This window comes from Amblyraja radiata, chromosome 28 (genome assembly GCF_010909765.2).
Source record: "Amblyraja radiata isolate CabotCenter1 chromosome 28, sAmbRad1.1.pri, whole genome shotgun sequence".
In the NCBI taxonomy this organism is placed as follows: Eukaryota; Metazoa; Chordata; class Chondrichthyes; order Rajiformes; family Rajidae; genus Amblyraja; species Amblyraja radiata.
This window is the reverse complement of record NC_045983.1, coordinates 13,109,447-13,124,156: the sequence shown is the minus strand read 5'-3', so window position 1 is coordinate 13,124,156 and position 14,710 is coordinate 13,109,447. Positions and strand designations below refer to the sequence as shown.

Here is a 14,710-nt window from a genome sequence, read left to right as displayed (position 1 = left end):
CCCTTGGAATACATCACAACTGTGATAATGGGCAGAGAGCAGAATGTAAAGAAAAAGCTATTAGTCATTGTGGAGGGGGAAGAGGAGGTGGAAGCCATAGGAGGCCATAACAGTCCAGGTCATTCAAGGTACAGTTGCCTCACCTGAAGATTAGTGAGGTGCTGTGTGCAGATAAGTAAGGACATACTGAAATCTGGATCCTAGAACAGGGCAAGGACATTCTTATTCTTCTGTGAGTCTTAGAGTAACATAGCATGGAAACAGGCCCTTCAGCCTTCCCCCTCCCTGAGCCCATGCTAACCATGACCACCTATGTACCCTAATCCTACACTAATTCTGTTTTATTCTCTTGATGTTCCCAATGGATAACCCAATTAGCCTCACAAACTGCATGACTTTGGGATGTGTGAGGGATGGAGCAACTGGAAGGAAACCATCCAAGCACAGAGAGAATTTGCAAACTCCACATAGATTGCATCCAATGTCAGGATTGATCCAAACGCACTGGAGTTGTGAGGTAGCGGTTCAACTAGTTGTGCCACCAAACAGTTTTTTATCCTCTTTTTGTTCACACACTGTGTTTTGACTCGTTTCCACTCTGCTTGTGTCAGTTCAATGTGGGAAGCCTAGACTCTTTATCCAGTGGGGGCAGAAAGCACCAATGGGACAGATGGATAATACCTTCCACTACATATACAGGACTTCTATGTGCTTTTGATTCATGGACTTGAGATTCTCAATATCTTCCCCACTTCTAGTGCTCCAAGACCAGGCATCCTCAGAACCAGTGGTGATTTTCATTTTCAAGGAGACGTTTGGCACATTCTTGAATCTTTTTCTGTCTCATGGCAGAGGTTTGAATACAGTATAAATTTGGGGAATCTGGTGTTAAACATGCAAGTGATGTGGCCTGAAAGTGACCGATGCGGGTTTAGTTATTATTCAATAGATTTGTGGAATTTTGTAATGACCATATCAAAGCGACCACGCTACTTTCAAGTTTGGTCATGAAGTAATAAAGCTTTTGCTAATTGAGTGCCTACTGTTGTGCAAAGGAGATATTTGTGGTTCACAATTTAAAGATGGCTTGCTTTCTTTTTTTGCCAGAGATGCACAGACAGCTTTGTTTGCATTCTAGGCTTCACTATGGTATAGAACATTACTGACTGTGCATTATAGTTATAAAGGCAAATCATTTCAAGTCTGCCACGGACCAAATGGAGAGGGGTTCCACTCCTTTAACATCCACTTGGTTTTTGACCGTATGAGAAAAATTATGCAGGTGCGTTACTGTTATCTGGACAGTAGTTAGTATCCCTTCATTGTAACAATATTCCACCATGCTAAGTGCATTGACGCTACGATCTGTTGCTTTCAAAGCTCATGACTGCGGTGCAACCCATGCATGTATGAGCCGGTTATGAGACTACACTGTTCATGATACAAGTTAAGGATACATAGCAGTTTCCTTCCTCAATGCTTGCTGATGCCTTCTTAAAAAAACTTATCTCCAGGCTGAGAATTTCCATTGAAATGAATGGGGCATTTGATCCTCTGCCAGATTTCATTGGTGAATGATGGAAGATGTGGATTGACTGATGCAATGTGGGCAATCCAGCAATACAAAGCATGTCGTTTGGACTTCATGTGGACTCCAGTGGCAGAAAATGTGCCAATATTTGTTAATCAAAGGTCATGAACTTACTTTGGATCAGCACGTCTTATACGGGTATGGTTGAGCGCTAGCGATTCCCTTTGGAATTGTTCTTTGGATCTGTTGCCATTGTGGTATCTCTTGTCTGACTGTGCCTACCTACACGTGTGAGAGTATGTAGGGTGTCTGCTAAATGAGTTCCCATATCTCCTTGATTAAAATGCTGTGGTTCTGTAAGAGCATGTTTACCGAATAAATATTTGGAAATTTCCACTGACATTTAAGAGTTGCGATTACATGTAGACACCACAATTCCTCAGAGCTTTCAGTGTCATGAGAGCTTTTTTTGTAACTACTCACTTGTTTTTACAAACGGTCTAATTGTGTTTATAGAAACTGGGATTTTTTTTCAAAATGTGAATAATTGTAATTTATTTTTGAAAAAAAGTAATCTTTTAAAGATGCTAATATAATTACATTTTATTTGTCGGATTAAGCTTGACTAAGTCTTAGCTGCCATCTGGAATTCAACCAGAAATTAAACAAAGCAAATAATCTTCAACACACTATAATTGTAATATTGCAAAATTGTTATGAAAACGAGTTTCAATGCACAATGAACTTGCACTAATTTCTTACTGTTGGATTTAAATCTTCATACCTTATGAAATACCACTTTCTATTTTTTTGAATTATACATGTTTCATTCCTGTTAATAGCAATTGCAGCTATTAATAGGAATGCATATCTTGATTTCCTGAATGTTTTCAATAACAATCTCCACAGACCTCTTGGGCAGAGAATTCCAAAGATTCAGAAAGAAGAAATGTTTTCTCATCTCCAACTGAATGGACGACTCCTTATTTATCAACTTTAGAATCAAGAGTGTTTATTTGTCATATACAAACAACGGATACGAACCAGAACAATGAAAATCTTACTCGCTTCATCTTTATAGGCTCATTAGATGCAACAAATAAATGTACAAGAAATCATCATTTATTCTCAGTGAACCAAATCATGATAATGGAATGAACCAATGTAGAGCAGCCAAAGTAGTGCAAAGCCCATAGTGGTCCCCAGTAGGGTTCGGGTAAGGATTGTGCAGGATGATTCAAGACCCTGATGATTAATGGGAAGAAACTGTTCTTGAACCTGCAGGTAATGGTTCTCAGGCTGCTGTACCAGTTTATGAGTGGTAACCGTGAGAATAATGCATGGCCAGGCTGGTGTGGACCTTCGATGTTATTAGCTGTATTCTTAAGGTAGCATATCCTTTAGATCCCTTCAATGGTGGGAGGACAGTATGCGTGATGGACAGGGCAGTGTCCACTACTTCCTGCAGCCTCCATCTTTCTTGGATATTTGAATTGCTGAACTAGGCCATGATGCAACCACTCACTATACTCTCTGCTGTACATCTGTAGAAATGTTGAAAGAGCCAAATCTTCTCAATGTTCTGAAGATGTGGAGGTGTTGGTGAGCTTTCTTTTGAGATTGCTTCAATGTGCCAAATCCAGGACAGATCATCAGAGCTATGTCGGCTCAGGAACTTGGAGCTGTTGATTCTTTCCAGTTCAATGCTGCTAATGAAGACGGGTGAATAGATCCTGGCCTATTCCTTCCTAAAGTCACAATCAGCTCTTTAGTCTTGCTCATGTTGGGAACACGATTGTTGTTCTGGCGCCACTCAAATAGATTATCAATCTCCCTCCTATACTCTGACTCATCGTTGCCCATTATTTGTCTAATGATGGTGGTATCATTGGCAAATTTAAAGATGGCGTTGGAGCTGTCTTTGGCTACACAGTTATGGGCGGAAGAGAGCAGAGCAGGGGACCCTGCCCTGAGGTGCCTCTGTGCTGATGGTCAGAGAGGAGGAGTTTTAGTGGCAAACCACTGATTGAGTCTGCTGATGAGGAAGTGGAGGATCCAATTGAATAGGGAGAAGCATAGAACCAATCCCTTGAGTTTGACAATGAGTTTGGAAGGAATGATGGCATTGAACGGCAAGCTATAACAACATTGAACGGCAAGCTCTGAACAACAGCCTGCATATGTGTTCTTGCAATCCAAGTGATCCAGCACAGAGTGGTGAGCCAGTGAGATCGCATCTGCTGTCGATCAGTTGTGGCGGTACAAAGTAGATCAAGGTTGTTACTGAGGCATGAGTTGATTTATGGTATAACCAACCTCTCAAAACACTTCATCACGCTGGATATGAGTGTTGCCAGTCACTAATCTTTGAGGCATGTCACTTAGCACTTCTTGGCCACAAGTATTAAGGATATCATTTTAAAGTAGGCGGAGACCTTATGGGTGAGTGATTGAAAATGTCCATGAAAACTCTTGCTAGTTAGTCTAGCCAGGTTTTGAGAACATTGCCAGGTAGAGCATCAGGACCAGCATATTCTGAGGCTTCACTCTCACGAAAGATCTTCAGACATCAGTCGGAGGCTGAGATCACAGGGTCGTTGGGGTCTTTGCGGGCAGGAGCAGCTGCATTATCCCCGTCAAATGAGCATAGATAGCATAGGGCTCATCCAGGAGTGATGTATCGTTGTCATGAGCTACTCTGCTTCACCTTGAAGGATGTGATGCTGTGCTAGCCTTGTCACACTTGTCACACTATCTGAGACTCAAGTTTACTGACAGGTGTTTCTTTGCATTCGTGATGGCCTTCTGGAGGTTGTGTCTGGACTTCTTGTATGACTCTGGGGTGCCAACTTGAACATTGAGGATGTTTTGGTTCATCCAAGGTTTCTGATTAGGAATGCACACCTCCACAAATTTCCTTGTGAAGTCAGTAACATCTGTGGTGTATTTGTTCAAGTCCATTGCCAAGTCATTAATATTCTGCCCAATTAGTTGCCAAGATGTTCCTCTGCCTTCCTTGACCAGCGCTGTACTGGAGAGAATCCTCTTCACTGGAGCTGTGTGCAATGGTTGCTGTCTATACGCAGAAAGGAGGAGCACATCCAGGAAGTACAATTTTTCGAAGTGTCGGTGACGATGGAGCGATAGGTGTCTCTGATGGTCTAGAGTGTTTGATCCTCTGGGGCTGCAGGAAAGGTGCTGATGGTAGTTTCGAAGTATCTTCTCCAATCTAGCCATACTGAAGTTCTGGTAATGACGGAGAAGGAATTGGGGCAGGCAGTGTGGTATTTGTTGATCACTAAGTGTAGTTCTTCAAGTACGGGCTGAATTTCTCCTAGGGGGGAGATATAGACTGAAATCAAGACAATGTTGGTGAACCTTGGGAGGTAGAAGAGATGGCATTTTATTCCCAAGAGTTGGATAAGATCGTTATGTTCGAACATCACAAAGATTCTACTGTAAGGCAGATGCTGCCGTCCCTCCCATTTCCCGGAGGGGTGAGTCCAGATAGCTGGGGATAAGCCATGTCTCTGTAAGACATAGTACACAGCATTTCCTCATCTCTCTCTGATAAAGCAATCTTGCCGTTAAGTCCTCAATCTTATTTTCTTGGGACTGTACATTGGAGGGATTATATACTTATCCTATCATAATATACCATAAAAGTTGATATTTTTCAAAGAGCTCACTTTTCGCTCATCTAAACTGGTGGGTATAGGCCTTCTCTACTTAATTTCTTCTTGTACTCTAACCGACATCGCAGGAATCCGTGCAGTGAATGTTTCCGGTACTCCTATTGAAAATATAACCTTCCTTGTATTGGGAGACTGGACCCGTATGCAATGTTCCAGATCTGGTCTTAACAGTGCCTAAATCAGCAGATTGAACAAATTTGGGTCCTGGCATTGATCTCTGTGGTGGCCCAGCGCTCCCGAAAATGACTTGTTTATTCCAACTGTGTTTTCTGCCTGTCCAACAAACCTCAGTCGTTGTCCTCCAATATTGTCTGCTGATTTAAATTTGATGCGTTTAGCATGGCACACCTTGGCACTTCAAATAAACTGGGCCACCAAAATTGTGCATTTTGCCAGAACAGATAAGTTGTCTACTAACTCTGACTAGGACTACCTGCCTTAAGTAGTTACGGGTTTGAGGGCTATCTTATGCCAGGTGGAGATAATTCAATTTCCTTAATGTTCTTTTGCTTGTTTTTTCTAGTTATTTTGATCCTTTGAATTACATTTTTTTTCTGCGTAACACTGTATATGCTGCAGGGATGTGCAGTGAATATGGAGCATATGAATGCACAATCCTTCTGGCTTTCTCAAATCCAGATGTTTACTCTGCAAGGTGAACAACTTTACAGACAAACTATACAAATTTTAAAGGAAAAAAAATAATGCCAAAACAGTACACATCAGCTGTTTCTTTCGGCAGAAATATTAATCCATCATTAATCCTTTAACACCCCAATGAACATGTTTTTTCAATGTTTTTGTGCCTGGGGAATAAATGTAATCGCAGCTAGGTCCTTTGCTGTGCTTTTTATGGAAATAAGGCATTGGAGGCTTTTCAGGCACTAATTGTTTAAAGCTGTTTGTTTGCAAGGTTAATGTCCCTCCTAGGTAAAATATTTTTCATGCTGCAGCTGACTCTATAAGCTCTAAAATGCTTGCAGTGTTTCCATTTTCTCTTTCATACTTAGTCAACCCACCCCCAGCTAATTTATCTTTCCATTGCATGTTGCCATTTGATCTCTCTGTATTTTGTTTTTGCTCATTTTTTTTGGTATGGGCCACAGAAAAGAATGCCCTGTTTTCATTTTTTTGATTTTGGAAATATTTATATCATGACTTGATTACAGACTTAAGAGTTGTAATTCCATTAACACACTTCCTGCCCCTAAACTGCATCTTCTTGTGACTAATGGACCAGAGTGGGTGGGTGGCAGATTGAGGGAGAGAGAACTGGCAGACACTGAAGCGATGACATGTGTGTTGATAAAAGTGCCTCTTTGTTCTGATTTTTTTTTTCTCTCTGCTTTTATTCACAGATCTTCACAAAATTGATAATTTTGCTGAGAAAAGGCCGCTTCTTGGTGTGTGCAAAAGCACAGGATCAGCGGGGTGAGAGGAAACATGTTTGTCAAAAATGTAAACCAGATGCGGCATAGTGGGGGTGGGGGTGAGAGTGTGGAAAGAATTTGGCTTCTCCAGCAACAGTATTTCCACATTGGAGAATAAAATGTACGTGACACCAATGTAGGCTGCTGGTGCGGGCAGCTGTGCTAAACCATCAGCCCTCGTGGTTGGTAAGACATGTCGATGCTGCTTTCTAGAAATCACACTAGCAAATGTTTAACAATTTTTGCAGGTGACGTAAAAGTAAGTGCTTCATTTCCTTTTGTACTCTTGCCCTGAATATCACCTTATTTTGAAATGTTAATTATCTTGAATCATTTCACAAATGAAGAGGAAGAGACAGGTGATGCTGAGGAAATGCTTTTTGAAATTAAAGTAATGTAATAGATGGGCCTATCTGGCCCATCAGTAAGATTCATTTCCTTCCATGTTCGTCTAAAACTTAGTCACTAAGCATGGTGAATCCTCTGGTGTCAAGAATTCAAAGATTCCCAGCCCTCTAAATAAACAGTTTTGACCAAGTTTCAAATGACAGATATCCAAAATGTAAAACCACATTTAATGCAAGTGAAATAGCAAGTTGGATGCAAAATGAATTCCAAAGTAGTTTGACTCAAGAATAATGTTGCCAGGTATTGTGATTTTAGGCCGGGTTTGGGGAAACTAGGTACTAGCTCATTCCAATTTGTGGTGTTGATTTAAATAAAGGAAACAAGAATAGACAATAGGTGCAGGAGTAGGCCATTCGGCCCTTCGAGCCAGCACCACCATTCAATGTGATCATGGCTGATCATCCCCAATCAGTAGCCCGTTCCTGCCTTCTCCCCATATCCCCTGATTCCGCTATCTTTAAGAGCCCTATCTAGCTCTCTTGAAAGTATCCAGAGAACCGGCCTCCGACGCCCTCTGAGGCAGAGAATTCAACACACTCACAACTCTCTGTGTGAAAAAGTATTTTTTCGTCTCCGTTCTAAATGGCTTACCCCTTATTCTTAAACTGTGGCCCCTAGTTCTGGACTCCCCCAACATCGGGAACATGTTTCCTGCCTCTAGCGTGTCCAAACCCTTAATAATCTTATATGTTTCAATAAGAATCCCTCTCATCCTTCTAAACTCCAGAGTATACAAGCCTAGTCGCTTCACTCTCTCAGCATATGACATTTCCGCCATCCTGGGAATTAACCTTGTAAACCTACGCTGCACTCCCTCAATAGCAAGAATGTCCTTCCTCAAATTAGGAATGTGATAATGAGACTGATAGGAGGAAGACAATTGTGGATATGTGGTAAGTATCATTGCATTGGTCAGGTAAATAGCAAAGGGTCAAATGGACTACATTATTCAGTTGATATATTTGGGAATGACAAATATATAAAGACACATTATCTGATCTAGTGCCAATGCACAGATCCCTGTAGGGAACAGTTCAAGTAGATATGATTCTCACAGTACAAACAAAATAACTTGCTTGTTTTCCCATGACATAGAGAATATGGCCAGAGAGTGCACAAAAATTGAGGTAGGCTACAACTGGAGTTCCATGTATAGATATGGTCAGTGTGTTACAGAAAGATATGAGTGCACTAGGAAGATTCAAAAGATTTATAAACATGTTGTCAGGATTGGGCAACTTTAGCTATTGGATAACCTATGATAGTATTGCACAGAATGTCGGAGGTTGAGAAATGATTTGATTAGTATGTATAAAACAATGGGATAGAATTGAAAGGGAAGGGAAATAACCACTGACATACATTTAAAGTGATTTATTAAAGGATTGCAGTTAAAAAACTTTACACTCGGAGGATGGTGGGTATTTGAAGCTTGAAAGAGTGACTGTGGCAATCATGATATTTAAAACATCTTTTGGTTGTATGCTTGATGTGGCATAAATCACAAATTACAAACCAAGGTGCAGATTGCCTTGCAAAACTCGCTTTCAGTGACATGGGTACTTCAAGTTGTGCTGTAGTTTTCAATAATTCTCTTTGATCATTTTATGAGGATACACAAATGTCGAGTTAATGTTATCAAATCTTGAAAAATACAGTTCATTTTTTATTATATTCCAGTCATAGTTTTATAGATGTATGTGATTTTCCGTAGGCATCTGATGTTAGTGAAAACATTAGTTAAATCAGGTGAAGCTGATTTAGATTGAGCTCATAAATAATGCCCTACAATTTTTGCAGACCCTTACAAATGTGTTGGACGAGCTCAGTTTGCAAGACCAAACACCAGATCATATCAAATCTCACTGATGACTGAGGCCTAAGAAAGGGAGACAGGGTTTGCACACTTTTAAACTTAAATATACCATTATTGTTGATTGGTGCCTGACGATTCGCCTGGACATGATGGGCTGAAGGGCCTATTTTTTGCGTTGTATGACTCTATCACCGTCTAACAAAATGCAGGTGGGCCAGGGCAATGCAACCTTGGAACTTTAATGCTGTAGTAGGGGAAAATAATGGGAGCTTGGCTATCAGCTTTGTGTGAAGGAAGCCATTCCCTATCTTGGAGTTGCATGATATTGTCTCGAATCTTCTTCATTTCAAAATAAATTCTTGCTTCACAACTGAGATTGAGGAAAGGTGAAATAGGTAGTAATCTCTAGTAAACAGTACAAAGAAAAGTGAGTGATTATATTTTGATGATTTTTAAAAATTATAAATTATTATGTCACACTTACAAATCCTTATACTACTGTTATTTAAACCATAGACCAGTGCAGTACAAGAACTGGCCCTTCAGCCCACAATGCCTGTGCTAAACATGATGCCAAGATAAACAAATCTCATCTACCTGCACATGAACCATATCCCTCTGTTTAATTATTTCTGGAGTCTGAGGAAGAGAATCACACGGAAGGGAGAGGAGGCGAGCCCGGAGGGGGAAAAGGCACGTCGGCCGGCGATGAGTTTGATTCTCCGCATATATATTTTTTCCCGTCACATTTAATCACTTCAGATTGTTCCAAAGCACTTTCATCCAATGTAGACATATGTACAATTTTAAAGATGTGGTAATAAGTTAACTCACAGGAGACGCAGGGTTTAGAGTGCTATGGGGCAAATGCAGGCAAATGGGACTAGCTCAATATGCCTACTTGGTCGGCATGGACAATGTGGTCCGAAGGGCCTGTTTCCATGACGTACAGTGCCCTCCATAATGTTTGGGACAAAGACGCATCATTTATTTATTTGCCTCTACACTCCGCAATTTGAGATTTGTAATAGAAAAATCACATGTGGTTAAAGTGCACATTGTCAGATTTTAATAAAGGGTATTTTATACATTTTGGTTTCACCGTGTAGAAATTACAGCAGTGTTTATACATAGTCCCCCTATTTCAGGGCACCATAATGTTTGGGACACAGCAATGTCATGTAAATGAAAGTAGTCATGTTTAGTATTTTGTTCCATATCCTTTGCATGCAATGACTGCTTGAAGTCTGCGATTCATGGACATCACCAGTTGCTGGGTGTCTTCTCTGGCGATGCTCTGCCAGGCCTGTATTGCAACCATCTTTAGCTTATGCTTGTTTTGGGGGTTTGTCCCCTTCAGTTTTCTCTCCAGCTTATAAAAGGCATGTTCAATTGGGTTTAGATTGCGTGATTGACTTGTTCACTCAAGAATTGACCATTTTTTGGCTTTGAGAAAGTCCATTGTTGCTTTAGCAATATGTCTGGGATCATGGTCTTGCTGTAGAATGAACCGCCAGACAATGAGTTTTGAGGCATTTGTTTGAACTTGAGCAGATAGGATGTGTCTACATACTTCAGAATTCATTATGCTATAACCATCAGCAGTTGTATCAACAATGAAGATAAGTGAGCCAGTACCTTTAGCAGCCATACTTGCCCAGGCCAGAACACCCCCACCACTGTGTTTCACAGATGAGGTGGTATGCTTTGAATCTTGGGCAGTTCCTTCTCTCCTCCATACTTTGCTCTTTCCATCACTCTGATATAAGTTAATCTTCGTCTCATCTGACCACAAGACCTTTTAAGTACTTCTTGGCAAACTGTACTCTGGCCATCCTATTTTTGCGGCTAACCAGTGGTTTGCATCTTGCAGTGTAGCCTCTGTATTTCTATTCATGACGTCTTCTGCGGACAGTGGTCATTGACAAATCCACACCTGACTCCTGAAGAGTGTTTCTGATATGTCGGACAGGTGTTTGGGGATTTTTCTTTATTATGGAGAGAATTCTTCTGTGATTAGCTGTGGAGGTCTTCCTTGGCCTGCCGGTCCCTTTGCGATTAGTAAGCTCACCAGTGCTCTCTTTCTTCTTAATGATGTTACAAACAATTGATTTTGGTAAGCCTAAGGTTTGGCTGATGTCTCTAACAGTTTTATTCCTGTTTCTCAATCACATAACGGCTTCTTTGACTTTCATTGGCACAAATTTTGTCCTCATGTAGATAAACAACAATAAAAGTTTCCGAATGTGATGGAAAGACTGGAGGAAAGACTAGGTGCTGAGCGTTCTCTTATACCTGCATTAAGGAGGCATTTAAACACCCCTGAGCAATTACAAACACCTGTGAAGCCATGTGCCCCAAACATTATGGTGCCCTGAATTGGGGGGACTATGTATAAACACAGCTGGAATTTCTACATGGTGAAACCAAAATGTATAAAAATGGCCTTTAATAAAATCTGACAATGTGCACTTTAACCACGTGATTTTTTTCTATTACAAATCTCAAATTGTGGATTACAGAGGCAAATAAATAAATGATGGGTCTTTGTCCCAAACATTATGGAGGGCATTGCATACGTCTGTGATACAGCAAGGTATCACAAAAAATAAAAGTGATGATCCATTCTTTGTAATTATGGTTAAGAGATGAACTTTGACTAAGGCGTGTCTGCTCTAGGTTTACACAATCTGCTTCATTACCCACAGTTATGAGTGAACACCATGGAATTGTCATGTATTCATTATCCCTAAAACTACAAGGAATTATCCTCAAGTACTTCAGCAGTTATGTCCTGAGGGTGCTACGAATGGATTCTGACAGCCATAAACATGATTTTGTATGTCAGACATTACTCCTGCCATAGAATGTGATTTTCCTTTGATCCCAATTCTACAAGAACCCCTTTTATTTATGCTTTGGTCAAATACCTTGATTTTGAGGGAATACTAAGAAACAGCTGCATTGTCAGATGTGCCATCTTCGGGCATAAATCTCTGATAATATTTAAATTATGGAATGGTAATCAACAATGCTCAAAAAACTTAAGTAGAGATAGAATCTTACATATCAAGATATCAAGAACACAAAATAGAGACTTTACCATTATTGGTTCAATGTCTCTATATTGATGGACACTAGTCACATTGATTTTGAAGAATAAGTATTAAAATAATGTAATAAAGGAAGGAAATAAAGGATCATATCATGATCAATAGCATTATTGATTATTTAGTATGGTCAGATCATCCTTCACAAATAATGACCAACCTTGGTCTGCAAATTGGAAAAGGTGTAGGTTATATTTCCAGAAAATGGTTCCTTCCACTGAGATTACAATGAAAAAAATAATTTCTTCGAGGGAGATACAAGAATCTGCAGCTGCTGGAAACTTATTTGAACACATCTAGCGTGCTACAGAACTAACTACATATCTAGCCAAGCTATTCCAGTACAGTTACAACACCAACATCTGCTTGATAGGGCAGAAAATTTGGTGTCCTGTTTCACTTGGAGTAACTCAGTGAGTCAGGCAGCATCTCTAGAGGACATGGATTGGTGACATTTCGAGTCCAGACCCTTCCCAAGACTGATTGAAGCAGTCTGAGAAAGTGTCCCCACCAAAATCATCACCCATGTTCTCCAGATTTGCTGGCTGGCCCACTGAGTTACTCCAGTACTCTGTGTCTTTTATTGGACATAGAAACATAGAACAATAGGTGCAGGAGTAGGCCATTCGTCTCTTCGAGCCAGTACTACCATTCAATATGATCATGGCTGGTCATCTAAAATCAGTTCCTGCTTTTTCTCCATATCCCTTGATTCCTTTAGCCCTAAGAGATACATCTAACTCTCTCTAGATATAAGTTGGGAGTAAGAGGTTTACTGGTGACCTGAGGAAGTATTTTTCACCCACAGATTGTAGTGGACAAAATTGCTCGTATACTATTTAAGAAGCACTTGAATTGCCAAAACTACATGTCTACAGCTTGTAAAGTGAATTAGCACAGATAAGTATTTGGTGGTTGGGTAAAAGGCCTCTCACTATGTTGTGTGACTCTATAACTCGTACTCGAATACCACATCCTGTATTTCTCTTTGAAAGCGATGTAAAAGTATGTAGATCTTAGATCTTAAAGTATCAGTGTATAGTTCAGCTCATTGGAGTTTTTCTCATCATAACCAGTTGAGAGGTTTAGTGCAAAAACATTTCAATTATAATGTGTAGGAAGGAACTGCAGATGCTGGTTTACACCGAAGATAGACACAACAAGCTGGAGTAACTCAGCGGGTCAGGCAGCATCTCGGGAGACTGAAGAAGGGTCTCGACCTATTCCTTTTCTCCAGAGATGCTGCCCAACCCTCTGAGTTACTCCAGCATTTTGTGTCTAACTTCAATTAAAATGACAGACATAAACTTTCAGGGTATAATTGCAAAGAATCAGATGTGATTACATGCCTTCTGATTATGCAGATTTCTCCTGCCTTGCATGTACTTGGCATGAATATCATTGTACTCAACTTGTTTGTTTGGAAATGTGGACAGTTGTGACACTGTTCAAATATTCTTCCAATGTTGGGACAGTATATTCTTCCATTGAAATGGCCATAGAATCAAATACACAGGACAAGATGTTAAGAAGTCCCTTGTGCCAATAGGTGGGGAGCATTTCACGACATTCGTTGATTGTTGAGAGTGGTAGACGCTCAACATCGGTGGGGAGGCGGGGGGGGGGGGGGGGGGGGGGGGGGGGGGGGGGGGGGGGGGGGGGTAGTGGATACGTATATCTTGGCCTGGCTTGGGATCATCTTCCTGGAAATGTTTTTAAAAAGCTCTGCAGTTTGCAGTATAAGATTTCCCTTTATTAGAGGGAGATCCAATGTTTTGATACTTAGAAGAAAAAGCAATTGCATGGTGCTATATTTGAGCACAATGCCATTTAAGCTGCTGCAGAAAGTTGATGCTCAAGATGAACCAGCCGTTGGTGACGAATTCCACCGATCAAAATCCTAAATAAATTCTACAGACGGACCAATTTTTATGGTCAAGTTGTAATACTGTACTGGATGATACAATTCTTTCAATGGATAAAGTGAGAAGCATTGCTAGGGATATTAGAATGTTTAAAAATAAGGGAATGATTAGAGTACAGATGGCTTCTAGAATGTGAACTGGAATGTTCTTCTAAAGGTCAAGAAGAGACTTCTAAAGTTTTCATCGTGTAGACATGAATGTTGATTTTCCCCTGCATCAGTTTGCTTCATGAATCTCTCAGTAAATGCTTGGCATAGAGCAGAACTTTATTCAGATAATGTATAATATATTGAAGCTGCTATTTAAAAAAAAAAATCACATATATTCACCCTGTTGAGAGTTGAATTTCTAAATCATTTTATTTTAAGTGGTTAGGAAGTTAATCCTTACTCAATGAGTCAGGATCAGATGGACTTGGCGATGAGCCAATCACATCTGTCATTTTACGACAAGTTGGTTGGGATGTTGTTGGATTGAATTGGGCAGCTGCACAGCATTGCAATATCTTCAACCTCTCCTTATTCAAAATGGTATCAGTGGCACAAGGCTGAAAGGCTGCCTGAAATTTTAACAAGATGTTCGGTATGGCAATCGTTAACTGATGAATTATAATATTTATTTGACTGTTAATTATGTGAAATTAAGGGTACGGTTTGTAAAAGTATATATACTCAATACATATTTGAGAATAACAAAGAAATACATTTACTTTTTTCTTATGGCTTTTGGACATGATTCAAAGTGCTTTAGTGCAAACATGATAGCCATGTTGTATTTAGCACTATCCACTATTAT

General features: G+C 40.2%; 1 protein-coding gene across 6 annotated transcripts in view; it reads left to right on the top strand.

Annotated features, from left to right (window-relative positions):
* bcas3 (BCAS3 microtubule associated cell migration factor) overlaps positions 1-14,710 on the top strand; it is a 692,691-nt gene that overhangs the window by 76,205 nt on the left and 601,776 nt on the right. For 5 of the 6 annotated variants that reach the window (XM_033045811.1, XM_033045815.1, XM_033045814.1 and 2 more), the window contains one exon: positions 6,585-6,657. In XM_033045811.1, coding sequence (XP_032901702.1) covers positions 6,585-6,657 — 73 coding nt within the window. Of the gene's footprint in view, positions 1-6,584; positions 6,658-6,738; positions 6,916-14,710 lie in introns of those variants that run through there. The other variant, XM_033045816.1, reaches the window with a different exon arrangement.